The 13,902-nt window shown below is 34.5% G+C and overlaps 2 protein-coding genes across 2 annotated transcripts; one reads left to right on the top strand and one right to left on the bottom strand.

Moving 5' to 3' along the window:
• Positions 1 to 954: 954 nt before the first annotated feature.
• LOC104247372 (large ribosomal subunit protein uL18-like) lies at positions 955 to 4,612 on the top strand. The gene is made up of 9 exons (XM_009803400.2): positions 955 to 1,080; positions 1,838 to 1,907; positions 1,992 to 2,083; positions 2,303 to 2,429; positions 2,521 to 2,600; positions 2,693 to 2,809; positions 3,137 to 3,271; positions 3,438 to 3,607; positions 4,265 to 4,612. The coding sequence occupies exons 1-9, from the start codon at positions 1,078 to 1,080 to the stop codon at positions 4,374 to 4,376; spliced, it is 906 nt and encodes a 301-aa protein (XP_009801702.1). The 5' UTR covers positions 955 to 1,077; the 3' UTR covers positions 4,377 to 4,612.
• Positions 4,613 to 10,962: 6,350 nt separating this feature from the next.
• Positions 10,963 to 12,616, bottom strand: LOC138873576 (uncharacterized). The gene is made up of 3 exons (XM_070152048.1): positions 12,295 to 12,616; positions 11,513 to 12,123; positions 10,963 to 11,406 (listed from the first exon to the last, which is right to left on the bottom strand). The coding sequence occupies exons 1-3, from the start codon at positions 12,614 to 12,616 to the stop codon at positions 10,963 to 10,965; spliced, it is 1,377 nt and encodes a 458-aa protein (XP_070008149.1).
• Between the last annotated feature and the right edge of the window lie 1,286 nt (positions 12,617 to 13,902).

Genomic DNA, 13,902 nt, shown 5'->3' with positions numbered 1-13,902 from the left:
GATCGTTGGGGTAGATTTCATCTTATTTCGGATTTTGGCTCATTTCTTCCACTTCTCACTTGGATTGGGCGATTTTTTAAGGTATTTGAGGGGATACTTTTATCATCTAAGGTAAGGTAAATAATTTTCACATACTGTGAGTTAAATATGTGAATAATATATGGATTTTAACATGGAAATTGATAGAAAAATGTGGAATTTTTGAAAAAAATCCTAGAATTTGTATTTTTAGACTTTGACCATGAAACTGGACATGGAATTTGGCATAAATTATATATTTGAGTTCGTGGTACTATGAGTAATATTTATCTTCAAAATTTTTGGAATTCGGGCACGTGGGCCCGGGGTAGACTTTGTTGACTTTTTGAGTAGAGTTGGGAATTGTTGTAAATTGTTAAATTACGGGTATTTGAGTATATTTTGATTCGTTTGCACGTTGTTTGATTAGTTTTGGATTGTTTGACATATGTTTGAGGTGTTAGAGAGGCGTCAGAGCAGGTTATCGGATTTCAGAGTGAGGTAAATTTTTTGTCTAACTTTGTGAGTGGGGAATTTACCATGTAGGTGCTACACTTGTTATGTGCTATTTGTTGTAGGAGATAAGCACGTATGAGGTAACCTCAAAACCTATTTCCGCAAATGCCACTGCTCTTATGAGTGTGTGGGCGTATAATTTTTTTTTCATGTTTCTCACTTACATATCAATTCAAAATAATTAGCATTAATAAAATATGATGGCTGGAGCGCTGCTAGAAATGAAGGATTTTAATTGAAATGTAAGACAAGGTTATTTTTGAAGCTAAATTTTAACGGAGCACATGAATACCTAATTGCAAATTTAGAACCAAATTGATACGGCGAAGACAAAGACAGAAAAACCTCTCGGATCTCTATTGGAAGGGTAATAGCCTCAAGGGTAACAAAGTCAAATCGTATCATTAGGATCGGTCTACTAGGGTTTTTGTTTAGGTATTTTAGCTTTGCCTCGCACAAGTATTTGTTCTCTCCACAAACAGCTTTTCCTCATTTCCCCACCCCCTCAACCCCCCGCCGCCGGAGGCTAATCCAGGAAGAACAATGGTAAGATTCACTGATCTTCTAGCTTGTTCGGATAATCATATGTAGCATTTCTCCATTTCCTCTTTCCTTTTCGTTGCTTTTGTTACATAGATTTGCTAAATAGTTTTTTCTACCTTTTGATTAATACAATTTACCTTATCAAAAAAAAAGAAAAATAGCTGAAAGACTGCGTTACTATTGTTGTAAAACGGCTTAGGATTCTGGGTTGTGAGGTTTATAAAAATTAATCAGCCATCTTCACTACTTGACGGTTTATGCGATGTTTACTGTTTATATCCTGTAACTTACTTGTTTATTTGTGCTCGTAGATAATTTTTTGAGGAGCTTGAATCTTTGGTTCTGTTGTCTGCTCGTTTACACATTATACACACACACTACATATATATGTATATATGTTTGTATGTGTGTAGATTGATCTCTGTGTATATGTTTATATGTGTATGCGTTTGTGTATATTTTGTGTTTATCAGGAACTATGGTCCTTATTGACATATAGTCGTGCTGACACGCAGATGCTTTTTTTTTTTGCTTAATTAGTCGTGTTGAGAGCTTGTAATTGATGCACTAGTGTCAATTTTAACTTAATGCAGAGAATAACTCTGCATTTAGATTGAAGTACATTTTTAAAATTGAAGCTTTATTCTCTTGCTTTATTTCCCAACAGAGTTTGCTATGAATTTTTCTCAATTTATCTCTATACTTCTGCTAATGTAAGTATGCATACTTTCTTATTGATTCTTACCAAAATTATGTGCAGGCATTCATCAAAGTCCAGAAGACTAGGGCTTACTTTAAGCGTTTCCAGGTTAAATTCAAGAGAAGGAGAGGTACAATGTACTTTTATTCATCCTTTATTTTTTTCGATATCAAACCGTTTTCCTCTGCAGCTCATAACTCTTGCTACTGTGCAGAGGGGAAGACTGACTACAGAGCGAGGAATCGCCTGATTAATCAGGACAAAAACAAGTACAACACTCCAAAATATCGTTTCGTTGTCCGATTTGTATCCTAAACATTTACTCTACCTTAGAAGCATCAACTTCTTGCTTTAGATGACTTCCTCTTGGGATGTGATATATTTATTTTTGACAATATCTTCAATTCAAGATCAGGTTGCTATTGCTGTTAGTTCTTTCCTGTTAATATCTGATGCCGAATGGGTGAAGTTGATAAATTGGCATTAGCTGTTCTACGTTGCTTTATTTTCCTTAACGTCTTTCAGACTAACAAGGACATAATCGCCCAAATTGTGTCTGCTAGCATAGCCGGTGACATGATTCTTGCTTCTGCATATGCTCGTGAGCTGCCTCAGTATGGCCTCAAAGTTGGACTGACAAATTATGCTGCTGGTATTTTCATAACCTTTTCTTGTTGGGTCATGTCACCTGAAATTGTGTATTTCTTCTCTGATTGGTGCTAATTCATTCAATGTTTAATTAGCTTACTGTACTGGACTTCTCTTGGCAAGACGAGTTCTCAAGAAACTCGAAATGGATGAGGAGTATCAAGGAAACCCTGAGGTAAGTGACAGCTGCTATATCAAGGATACATGTTATTTTGCTGTCTGTATTTCCATTATTTACTTTGTAATGGGTGTTATCAATCTTTACAGGCCAGTGGAGAGGATTACTCAGTTGAACCCGCTGAAAGCAGGAGGCCGTTCCGTGCTCTCTTGGATGTGGGCCTTATTAGAACTACTACTGGAAATCGTGTTTTTGGTGCTCTAAAGGTATAATGCTACTTTTGCTGTCCGGTCTATTATACCCTGTTGTAATCTAAATTGCATTGTAGTTGTGATTTGAAAAAAGTTTTTGATGAAACAGCTGCTTCAACTTGGCATAACCCCCAAAACTGCATTGCAACAATAGTTGCCAATGTCCGAGGAACTCAAAGAGTTGTTTGTCTATTTAAATATTTCTGGTTTAGTTGGTTCTTTTGATGTGCCTGGCAGATGGTCTTTAAATACAAGTCTCTTCCCTCTTGTAGTGGGCCTCTCTCAGTAGGATTTATCCTGCAATATGACTGATCGCATTTACTATTCTTTGCTTCTGTCCAGGGTGCATTGGATGGTGGACTTGATATTCCTCATAGCGAAAAGAGGTTTGCTGGGTTCAGCAAGGACTCCAAGCAACTTGATGCTGATGTTCACCGCAAGTACATCTATGGTGGCCATGTCGCAACATATATGAAGGTGATGCAGAAAGCACTATATTTTGATCGTTATATTGTTGTATCAGTTATAGAATCCATGGACAATGTTTGTGCTAAGTGGGTAATGAGGCGGTTCTTGTTTGATGGACCTGGCATCTTCCTATTGTCCATCTCTAAAATGCCGACAAACCTGTGTGTTTTTTCAGACTTTGACTGAAGATGAACCTGAGAAATATCAGTCTCACTTTAGTGAGTACATTAAGCAAGGTCTTGAGGCTGATGATCTCGAGGAGATGTACAAGAAAGTTCATGCTGCCATACGTGCTGATCCAAGCCCAAAGAAATCTGAGAAGCAGCCTCCCAAGCAGCACAAGAGGTCTGGTTTTATTTTTAGTTTGTTTAATCCCGTATGAGCCGTTATGAGTTTGTTATTTCTATTAAAAAGTTTTAGTTGCACTTGCAAAAAATGCGTCAAAGTGCAAATGTCAGGGTGATTTAAAGTCCTCCAGCACATTGGTTTTGTTTTCTGTGCATATGGAGGCTCCATACTTCCTGTTTATGTTATTCGAACATAGGTCTTCTTTGATTGTCTTCTGGTGGATCTTAATTCTGCAGTGCCATGCATTGAAATATATATGGCATGTTTGCTGAACAGACCAATTAAAATGCTCTGTGATTGTATCAGTGTGCTTAGTATATGGCATGTTTGCCAACCAGACCAATTAAATTGATGTAAAAGGGCAGTCCGGTGCACAAAGCATCTCGCCGCCCTTCCACGCAGAGTCCAGGGAAGGGCTGCACCCCAAGGGAGTGTGATGTAGGCAGTCTACCCTGATGCAAGCATCAGTGGCTTAAGGTCACGCAAAGACAACTTGACCGTTGCTCCAAGGCTCCCCTTCTGACCAATTAAATTGATGTGATGTCAGTATTCTAAGTACATGGCATGTTTTTTGCTGACCAGACCAATTAAAATGCTTAAAATGCTGTGATTATCCTTGTTCTAAATAATTTGTTCTTTGGGCTTCTATTGCAGGTACAACCTGAAGAAGCTGACTTACGAGGAAAGGAAGGCCAAGTTGATTGAGAGACTGAATGCTTTGAATTCAGCTGCTGGTAACGACGATGACGAGGAAGATGATGATTGAGCGACACTAGAATTATGAGATGTTGTTGCTTATGGTTTTGTTATACTGTCTGTTCTTCCTAGATAGAAATCTCAGTTTTGCATGCTTTAGTAGAACGGTAATCTCTCTCTTTGACAATGTATGAGGTTAGATTTGACAAGTGCATGAATTCTGTTAAGTACTATTGAATAGCAATCTGTTGTTTTGGGACCTTGACCTCATGCTTTAGATCAATGCAATGGGATTTTTTTGGATTATTTTCGTGTCTTTGTGAAGCTTTTGGTTTCTTTATGATGAACGAATGTAGTGTGCGTCACTTATCTTGCAAAGTTAACCTTGTTAGTCATGGCTTTAGCAATCGGTGTTTGGGCTCAATAACTGGTTGGTCATGCCTACAATAATTTGCAGCTGTGGATTTGTGGCATCGCAGTTAATAATAATGCCTAATAAGTTGCTTAGGCATCTAGCCCTTTTCTGTTGTTAGGTTCTCTTGTGATGATTGTCATTCATTTGCCTGCAATTGAAAGTTTATGCTTTCTTTGGTGTCGATCTAATCTAAAATTTATTCTCTTGTTTTGTTCATTAGAATGTTTTGATTTGTTTAATCTCGTCATGTAGTATGTACTTCTAGTATGGCGAGTTCGTTGGCTCTTCTACCAGTTGAATTAGATCCCTAATTGCTTTATTTCAATAGTCTTGTATTGTTCCATCGTGTTGTCCCTAATTGCTTTTGGTGTTGAGTAAAGGAGAATTGTGGAGGGTGCGGTGCCTGGAATGGGTTGAATTAGTCAATGAATATAGGTTGTGAGCGGAATTTTTTTTTTAATTAAAAAAAGGGAAATTTCACATTAGAACAATTGAGCTCCCTACTTTTCAATTAGAATTTTTACATTCCTATGCCATATAGTAAACTATATTACCCTTAATGTTTAAGATTTGATATAATTATATTTAGTATACCTAATTACCAATCATATACCATTATGTCTTTTAACGGTACATTAATTGTACCATATATCCCTCCTAAATTAATGGTATCGTATATTCCTCCAAATCTCCCCCCCCCCACCACACACACACACATTTCTCTCTCCCAAACCCACACCCTCACCCATGTATCACCCCACACCCACGTTTCTTTCCTATTATTTCTTCTGCTAAAACCAGAGAAACAGATGTAACCCCCACCATTAACGTCCAATTTCAAGTTTTTTCTTCTACAACCAATCAAAATTGAAGTTAATTCTTCAAAGTTCATACACATTTACCTTCAACTTCAAAATTTCTCAATGAAGAAGAACAAACCTTCAAAGCACAATCCTAAAAAAGCTAGTGAAGCTCATATACCTTCTTTCGATTTGGGTGTATTATCATCACATTCACCCAAAAAGCATGGGAAATCTGCACGTGCAATTGTAGATAAGAAGCATAATCTTTCTCCGCGTCAAATCAGGGCTGAAGCTAGAACTAAACAAAAACATGTTCGATGCTGGAGAATCTTCGACGCCAATCAAACAAGCGAAAATGAGACGAAAAGAGATAGTTTCCGATGATGAATTTGTAGAAGATGTGTCTATCATTAAACCTGGAAAGAAAGCGAAGGTGTCTCCCAGTTCAAAAACTCCCCAAAAGAAGAAAAATTCAAAAAAAGCCCCTAGTGTTAAATCTCCTAAAAATGTTCGAAAACAGTCATTGGTGAAGGTAAGATTTTGTAATTTCTTCACTAGTTATTTCGTTTGTTTTAGTTATTAAAAATCTACATAATCTGTATTTTTTCTGCTTTGTAGATTTTTTGATATTATTTTGTATATAAATTGCAAATGTATCTATGTTTTTTAAGCATTGAATTAATGTGAGATTATTTGTCTTCATTTTGAAGATTAATTGTAGCTTTATTGATCTGTTTAAAATTTGTTGATATTTTGTATATTTTTTGAAGTTATTTTGTAGATAAATTGCAAATGTATCTATGTTTTTTAAGCACTGATATTAATGTGAGATTATTTATATTTTGTGTAGAATGGACATTTTTTTGCATCCCATAATGTTGATTATGGGGTGCTTAGATTCCAGACATTATGTGACCCTAGCATTTCTAGCCAAATTAAAGGGCTTTTGTCTCCAAATAGTTTGAAGCTATTCGAGAAGACATGCTTTGGTTATTTACTGTCATTTTTCAATTTATGCATGCAAAATCAAGCTATTCATCTTCTTATGAAGTATGAATTGAATTCATCCGATGCTTCTTATTTTTCAGTTGAGTTAAAAGGTGAGAGGTTAAATTTTGGATTGAGAGAGTTTGCAGTAATAACTGGTCTTAGATGTCATACCGATGTGACAGATTTTGGTTACACACCGAATTATGTCAGTAAGATAATGAGCAGTTACTTTCCAAACAAGGTAAAAGTGGAGAAGATATACCTAAAACAGATTGTAATCAACAAAAGCTGGTAAATGATGAGGATGCAGTAAAGTTATGTATTCTATATCTCATAGAATTCTTCATTTGTCCTTTAGAGGAAGACCATATTGGGTTGATAGATCATTTTAGGTTTTATTTGGTGGAATCCGGTCAGTACGAGACATTTCCATGGGATATTTAGTCTTACAAACAGTTGATTGAATCAGTTAGCCACATGCTAAATCCTTTCGTTCATTCTTATCTCATTCGAGGATTCCCACTAACCATGCAAGTATGGTTGTATGAGTGTTGCTCCTCCGTCAACACTGATATAGCTACAAAGATTTCTAATTCAATCCCTCGCATACTTAATTGGTCAGCTAGTAAGGGTCATATTTGGTTAGCTGCAATTGAGGACAGAATGATCAAGCATGAATGGATGAAGGTAAATAGTTTTTATTTAGGATTATATAATTTACCTACAAAATATCTACAATTTGTCTACATATTCTACCTTAATCAAACTAATCTGTTTTTTTTTTCTCATTCAGTTCACCAACATAAATGAATCATCTGAAGAGCTTTCAGTGATGTCTTTGCCTAATAAAGTTGAGTACATAATTGAAGAGGTTGAACATGTTTATGAGGATCCCAAAGTTTATGCTCCTCCATTGGAACCCAAAGAATCAATTGGAAAAGAGGACAAGAAGTCTATTCTTCGTAAAATAAGAAAGTTAAAAAGAGGTCTTGAGAAGGTAACATGTATTCCTAAACAACATTGTGATGTATACATAATAGTGCATCTGTTCTTTAATGTATGTTAAGACATATTTTGAAGTTAATTATGTATTTTTTTAATATGTAGGTCGATGAAAAGCTTGAAGATTTTAGGAAAGATGTCTTTGAAGAACTAGGTAGCCTTCGAGTGCTAATAAATGAGTCAGTCAAGACTGTTTTGCAGGTGATAAACAGTCCAAATGATCAAGTTGATGCAAATGTAACATTTGAATTTTATTCATATTAATAAAACTATTTATGTCACCTCTAAACTATATATCCTAAATAATATAAAACTTTCAGTTTGCTGGGAGTTCAACCAAAAATACTGACCAACCAAAAGACAAGAACAATCAGCAATTTCAGTTCACTAGTAGAGAACCAGTGCAGGCCAGCACCAGCAAACAAGTATCTACAAAATAACTCCACTTTATCTACAATTATCTACAGAATATCTACAAAATATCTACAATTTATCTATATTATATATATATAAAATATATACAAATAAATACAACATATTGGCACAACTCTACAGATTTATGTTGATTTTATAACACACCTACATATCTTCTTAAACTGTCAAGCCACTACTATCTAGTATGATTTAACATTATTAATGAAAAAAACAGAACATGTTGAAGGTGCACTTGGTGAAGAAAATCATCCAGCACGTGTTGATTTATATACACATTTTAAAGGTGCAGTTGATGAAGAAAATGCAGGTATAAAATTGTATTCAAAGATATTTGCTTTATGTTTCAATATTTTTACCATTCTATTAAGCTAGATATACATGGTGTTACAGAGAGGGAAGATATGCATGCACAATCTCCAATTCACGGAGTGACAGTAGCATCTCAAAGAGAACAACAGAATGAGGAAGATGACAATGTAGGTGAAGAGGCAGAGTATGTGAATGTAGGTGATTCAGAACAATCCGGAGGTGAGAAGAAGGAGGTTACACTTGATGATTTCGAGCTACCTGATAACTTCTCTCAATTGGTTAAGTTCGGCGAGCCTATACAAGATGAAACAACACTCGTGCATCAAGGTAGAACAAGGTATCCAGCTAAGCATGCCCGATCACCATTTCTCCCTTTATACAGTTCTGATGACAGCACCTCGGTTGGACCTCAAATTTTTCACCTCAAGCACCCATTTACTATTGTTATTGCTCAAAATGTAGATCCTAAGTTGTTGGATCAATTCAACAAGTGGTTATACCATGGTACCAACACAGGTTCAAGGAGGTTAGTTTGCACAATTTGACATTTTTATTTCAGTATTCATCTTTTACACATCCACTTCATTCAACAATTTTATTTTAATTTCTATTTGTTTATATAGGAGGAAGGATCCGTATTCTATAAAGGACAACCAAATTAAGCCATGGTTAGATCCTGGAGTGGAAAAGGTTGACAAGAAGGAGTGGTTCTTTTCCCTGGCACACCCCGGACAAGTCCTCAATGACTCGGTAAGATTCAATGTATCTGATTGTAGATATTTTGTAGTTAATTTGTAGATAATTTGTATTCTGATTGTAGATGCTTGATTTTCTGTTTGTAATGTAATTGTAGTTATTTTGTAGTTTTGTGTAGATTATTTGAATATAACTTGTAGTATAAATGCAATCTATTTTTGTCGTAGCACATTAATGTTATAATGTATTACTTGAGAAAAAGAGGCAAGTATGGCCCATACAATAAGACTAGGTTTACTACAACAAATTGTTTGTTCAAGACTAGGATTGATCAAATTTATGAAAAGTTCAAAAATTCTCCTCAAGAAAAGAGTTTTCTGTTGTCAAACCCCAGGACGTTGTAGCAAAATATATATTGGGGTATAGACTACTCGCAAATGTTGCATGAGATGAAGTTGATTATGTCATCATGCCCGTCAACATTGTAGAAAAATTTCACTGGGTGTTGTTTGTTTTTGACATTGCAGACATGCAACTTTATACGTGTGATTCCATAGTCTCTTCACGTAATTACCCAATTGTTGAATCTTGTGTCGACAAGTTTTCTGTTATTATCCATTTGTATCTGTCATGCACCGGTTTTTATGGGAAGCGTAAAGACATCAACTTCAAGAATACAAAGGCATACATTGAGAAAGTTGTTACCGACCCTCTTAACATTCAGTGGATCGTCGGAGAGATACCACAACAAAAAGAAGGATCACTGTAACAAAAATCTTCTTTCTTTTTATACATTTAACCCTTTTTTCTAATCTTTTGGTAAATATTGACATTTTTTTTATCTTTGCAGCGATTGTGGTGTATTTGTTGCTGCCTTTGCAGAGTATGTTAGTCTTGGAGAGTTATCAATTCCGGCAGAAGACCTTTTTGATATTGATCAACACCATAGACGCTATGGAGTGCTACTTTGGGACTATGCTAGAAAGAAGCAGGAGCATGGGGCAATTAGAGAAAGTGAGGTGACAGGCAAATTGGCAAGGAGAAAAGGTGCACCAGCCTTGAATGAGAAAACACGAGTCCAGATGAAGAAGAAGTAGTTGTAATGTTTTGTATGGAACATGTAATACAATTGTTTAGTTGATACTAGTTTAGAAGAAAGATGGTAGACAAGTTTTTGAACAATATTGTTGTGTTTTAATTGTAGCAAACTTGCGCTACAATTATAGTAGCCTTTGTTTTTTTTTTCTTATCCAGTATAGTAGTTCAAATGGAAATATTCTGTTGGTTTTATATTCACTTGTTGAATCTTTACAGTACTTGATCTTCATTATTTTAGCATATAAATCCTTTCCAACTGAATTTTTATATAGTTTTTCTATCAACGCAAAAATATGTAGTTATTTTGTTGTTTTTCTATAGATAAAGTGTAAAAATCAGTAACTAAACATTTTGTTGCTTTTACATTCAATTTGTTGAATGTAAAAAGTACCTAATCTACATTATTTTTAGCATATAACTTCTTTCTAGCTGGATTATAATCTAGCTATTATGTCAGCTCCAGCTATTGTAGCTTTTTTGTAGTTGTATTTGTAGATAATTTGTAGAAAATATTTAACATTGTGTTTTGTTGCTTTTAAATTTATTTGTTGAATGTAAACAGTACTTGATCTGCAATATTTTAGTATATAACTCCTTTCCTACTGATTTATAATGTAGTTACTCTATAAATTCCAGTTAATGTAATTTTTTTGTAGTTGTATTGTAGATAAATTACAAAAAAACATTAACAACTATGTAAAGGATGCTAGAGATAGTAAAAAAATGGTAGATTATATATATAGAAACCATTTATAAACAAATCACTCTATGAAAGTATTATCTCAATACAGAAAAATCCTAACTAACTACATTATGATCTTAAAAAATCTCAACAATTACACATCAAATTTTGTTATCCTGAACTCACCAACAATTTTTATGAAATATTCTGTTAACTACATAAAATTTTATTTCTTTTTGGGTGCATTCTTGCAAGATCTTTTGTTATGCCCTTCTCCTACGCAGTTTCCACATGAAACCTTGTACTTCTTTGAATTTATTTCATCATTTGTTTTGTATCTTTCTTTTTGAGGTCTTCCTGACTGCCTTTTCTCTCTTGTAGGTGGATTTACTACTTCTTCAGATATATGTTGTGGCGCATTCCATTTGCTTTCATCAGGCAAGGGATTTACTAGTATTTCATAAGTACGCAAGAGGTTCTCCCTTGTATGATAAGGAGAACAATATTGTTCAAAAGACTCATCCCTGTATCTTAAAGCAACCAAAGCATGTGTACAATGAAATTTATCAAGCTGGAATTGCCCACAACTACATCTCTTGTTTTCAAGACAAACAATATAGTGCCTCACACTATCTAGTACTGTATGGATGTAGTCTGTTGAAGCCCTAACCTACGATTACATTACAAACAAAAAAAAAATTCATATATGGTTAAATACAAAATATCTACATTGTCCTGTATAAATTAATTTGAATCAATAAATGATCAGATCTTACTCTAAGCTTGTGCGACAATATTCTGTTGTCATCCAACTCTTTGTTGAATTTAAACCCAAGGTATGTGAATGTACCCTTTGCTTTCAATAACTTTTCCTTCGTCCAACATTCAAGAAGGGCCCTCATATACTCTAATAGTTCTACTATCGGCAACTCTCTTGCATATTTTGTTACAACATTCAACGACTCTGCAATGTTTGATGTCATAGTCCAAGTTCTGTTCACCGTAGGATGTACTTGAGACCATCTAGGATAGCCAATATCGTATAAGTATGCTTTAACACGCGGGTCAATCTCTTCAATCTTTGACATCATTTCATTAAATTCATCAAGCGTGTATGACCGTGCCGTGACAAAGTACAATTCACTTAACTTTAGATGTCCCTTCTTGAACTTTGCCCTTATATTTGTCCAAATATGCCACATGCAAGAATAATGTGGCATGACGGGATAAACAATAGATGTTTCTTTCAAGATACTCTCTTTCCGATCTGAAACAACACACATATTTGGTCTTTCACCATATGCATGTTTGAATTGCTCAAAAAACAACTTCCATGATGCGTCATTTTCTGAATCAACAACAACATATGCGAATGGTAATATGGTACCTACATTATGTGGCAAAAAACAATTAATTGGCTGCAGGACAAATTCAGAAGAAGACATATACATACAAACTACAACTTTTCTACAATATATCTATAATATATCTACAATAAATCTACAAGTACTACAAAAAACAGACAAGCTATAATATTTCTATAATAAAGCTTCAATACCTGCTGCATCAATTGTACTAGTTGTTAGTATTATTTCCCTGTATGCTGACTTTAAGAAGGTCCCATCAACTACTACAACTGGCCTACAATATTTCCAACCACTGATTGACGTACAAATCGCAACAAATACATACAAGAAGTAGTTATCGTCCGTCTTCTTCAATTTAACTACATACCCCGGATAAGTTTTCTCCAGAATATACAAATAACTAGGCAATTTGCTGTAGGAGTCAGTAGGATGACCTCTCAAAAACTGTAAAGCCTTTTCCTTTGCTCTCCAAGCTTGCATGTAGGTTAGATTCATTCCGTGTTCAGACAACATGTCAGTTTATATGTTTTTTGGTGTGTAAATTATCTTAGGATCAGAATATTTTGGAATAACCATGCTACAACTACCATGGCAGTAGGTTTGCGTTGTATGAATGTATTGTCCATTAAAGAGCATGTGTGTTGGCTATTGAAATTTCTGACCTTGAACATTGCAGAATCATTTATGCTAGTTGCCTTGGAGTGCCATGTACAGTTTTCACTAACACATATTAGCCAGTAGCTACAAAATAAATACAATTTAAACACTGGTTTAAAATGTAGTTTTTTTTTAAAGAAAAAGACTGTTTTAGCTTAAACGATCACATTATACAATTTATATACAACATAACTACAATTCATCTACAATACTGATAAACATTATCACAAGAAAAAACTGAAGAAGTAAAAATTACAAATAAACTGCAAAATTAAAAAAATAATGATCTTTGACCATTCATATGTTCATACCTTCTAACACTAGATCTTTTTACCCTGAATTGGAACTTGTGCATGACAGAATAGTGCTTCATTGCAGTTGCAATTGTTTGCTTGTCTTGGTATACTTGTCCTACTTCAATAAAACTTGGTGTACTATCTGTTATTATTATACTTTCATATTCCTCTATAACGGAAGATGTTGGCATATCAAGTAACCTTAGTGTTCCAGATGAACCTGCATGAAAATAAAGATAAATACTGTTATGAATAGTTTGTAGAAATTTTGTAGATAATTTGTAGAAATGTTGAAATTCTGTATTTCATATTAAATTTTCAAATGATATGTAGTTTTATTATAGAACAAATGTAGATTTTTTTTAGATATTATGAAAATCTATACTGATATATATATTTACTCTGACATGTAGTTTATTTGTAGATAAAATGTAGATAAAGTGTAGGACATCGACATAGAACCAGAATTTGATAGAAAATGTAAAAGCACAAACCTGCAACTGTGTTCTCATTGGTGGTACTCAATTCCATATTGAAATCGCGAACAATTATACATACCAGATATGATCCTAAGTTTTTGTTTTCCTTTATCGTCTCCATGTATACACGAACACCCATATCATTCCTAATTTTCATTGGAGGACAATGCTCGTTGACAATGTATTTGATTTCTATAATTTTTTCGGATGTATCGATCATTAATTGGTGTGCTATTGTAGAAATCAATAGACTATAACTCATATCCTCATCGACTACAATGCCATTGACCTGAAATTCTCTAAATCTCCCATAACTATCCCAATTCCCATTCAGTTGTAGCATAGTTGGGATTTTGGACATAATTGC

Source organism: Nicotiana sylvestris, chromosome 7, assembly GCF_000393655.2.
Source record: "Nicotiana sylvestris chromosome 7, ASM39365v2, whole genome shotgun sequence".
Classification (NCBI taxonomy): Eukaryota; Viridiplantae; Streptophyta; class Magnoliopsida; order Solanales; family Solanaceae; genus Nicotiana; species Nicotiana sylvestris.
The sequence above is the reverse complement of the archived record's forward strand: the minus strand, read 5'-3'. Positions and strand labels throughout refer to the sequence as shown.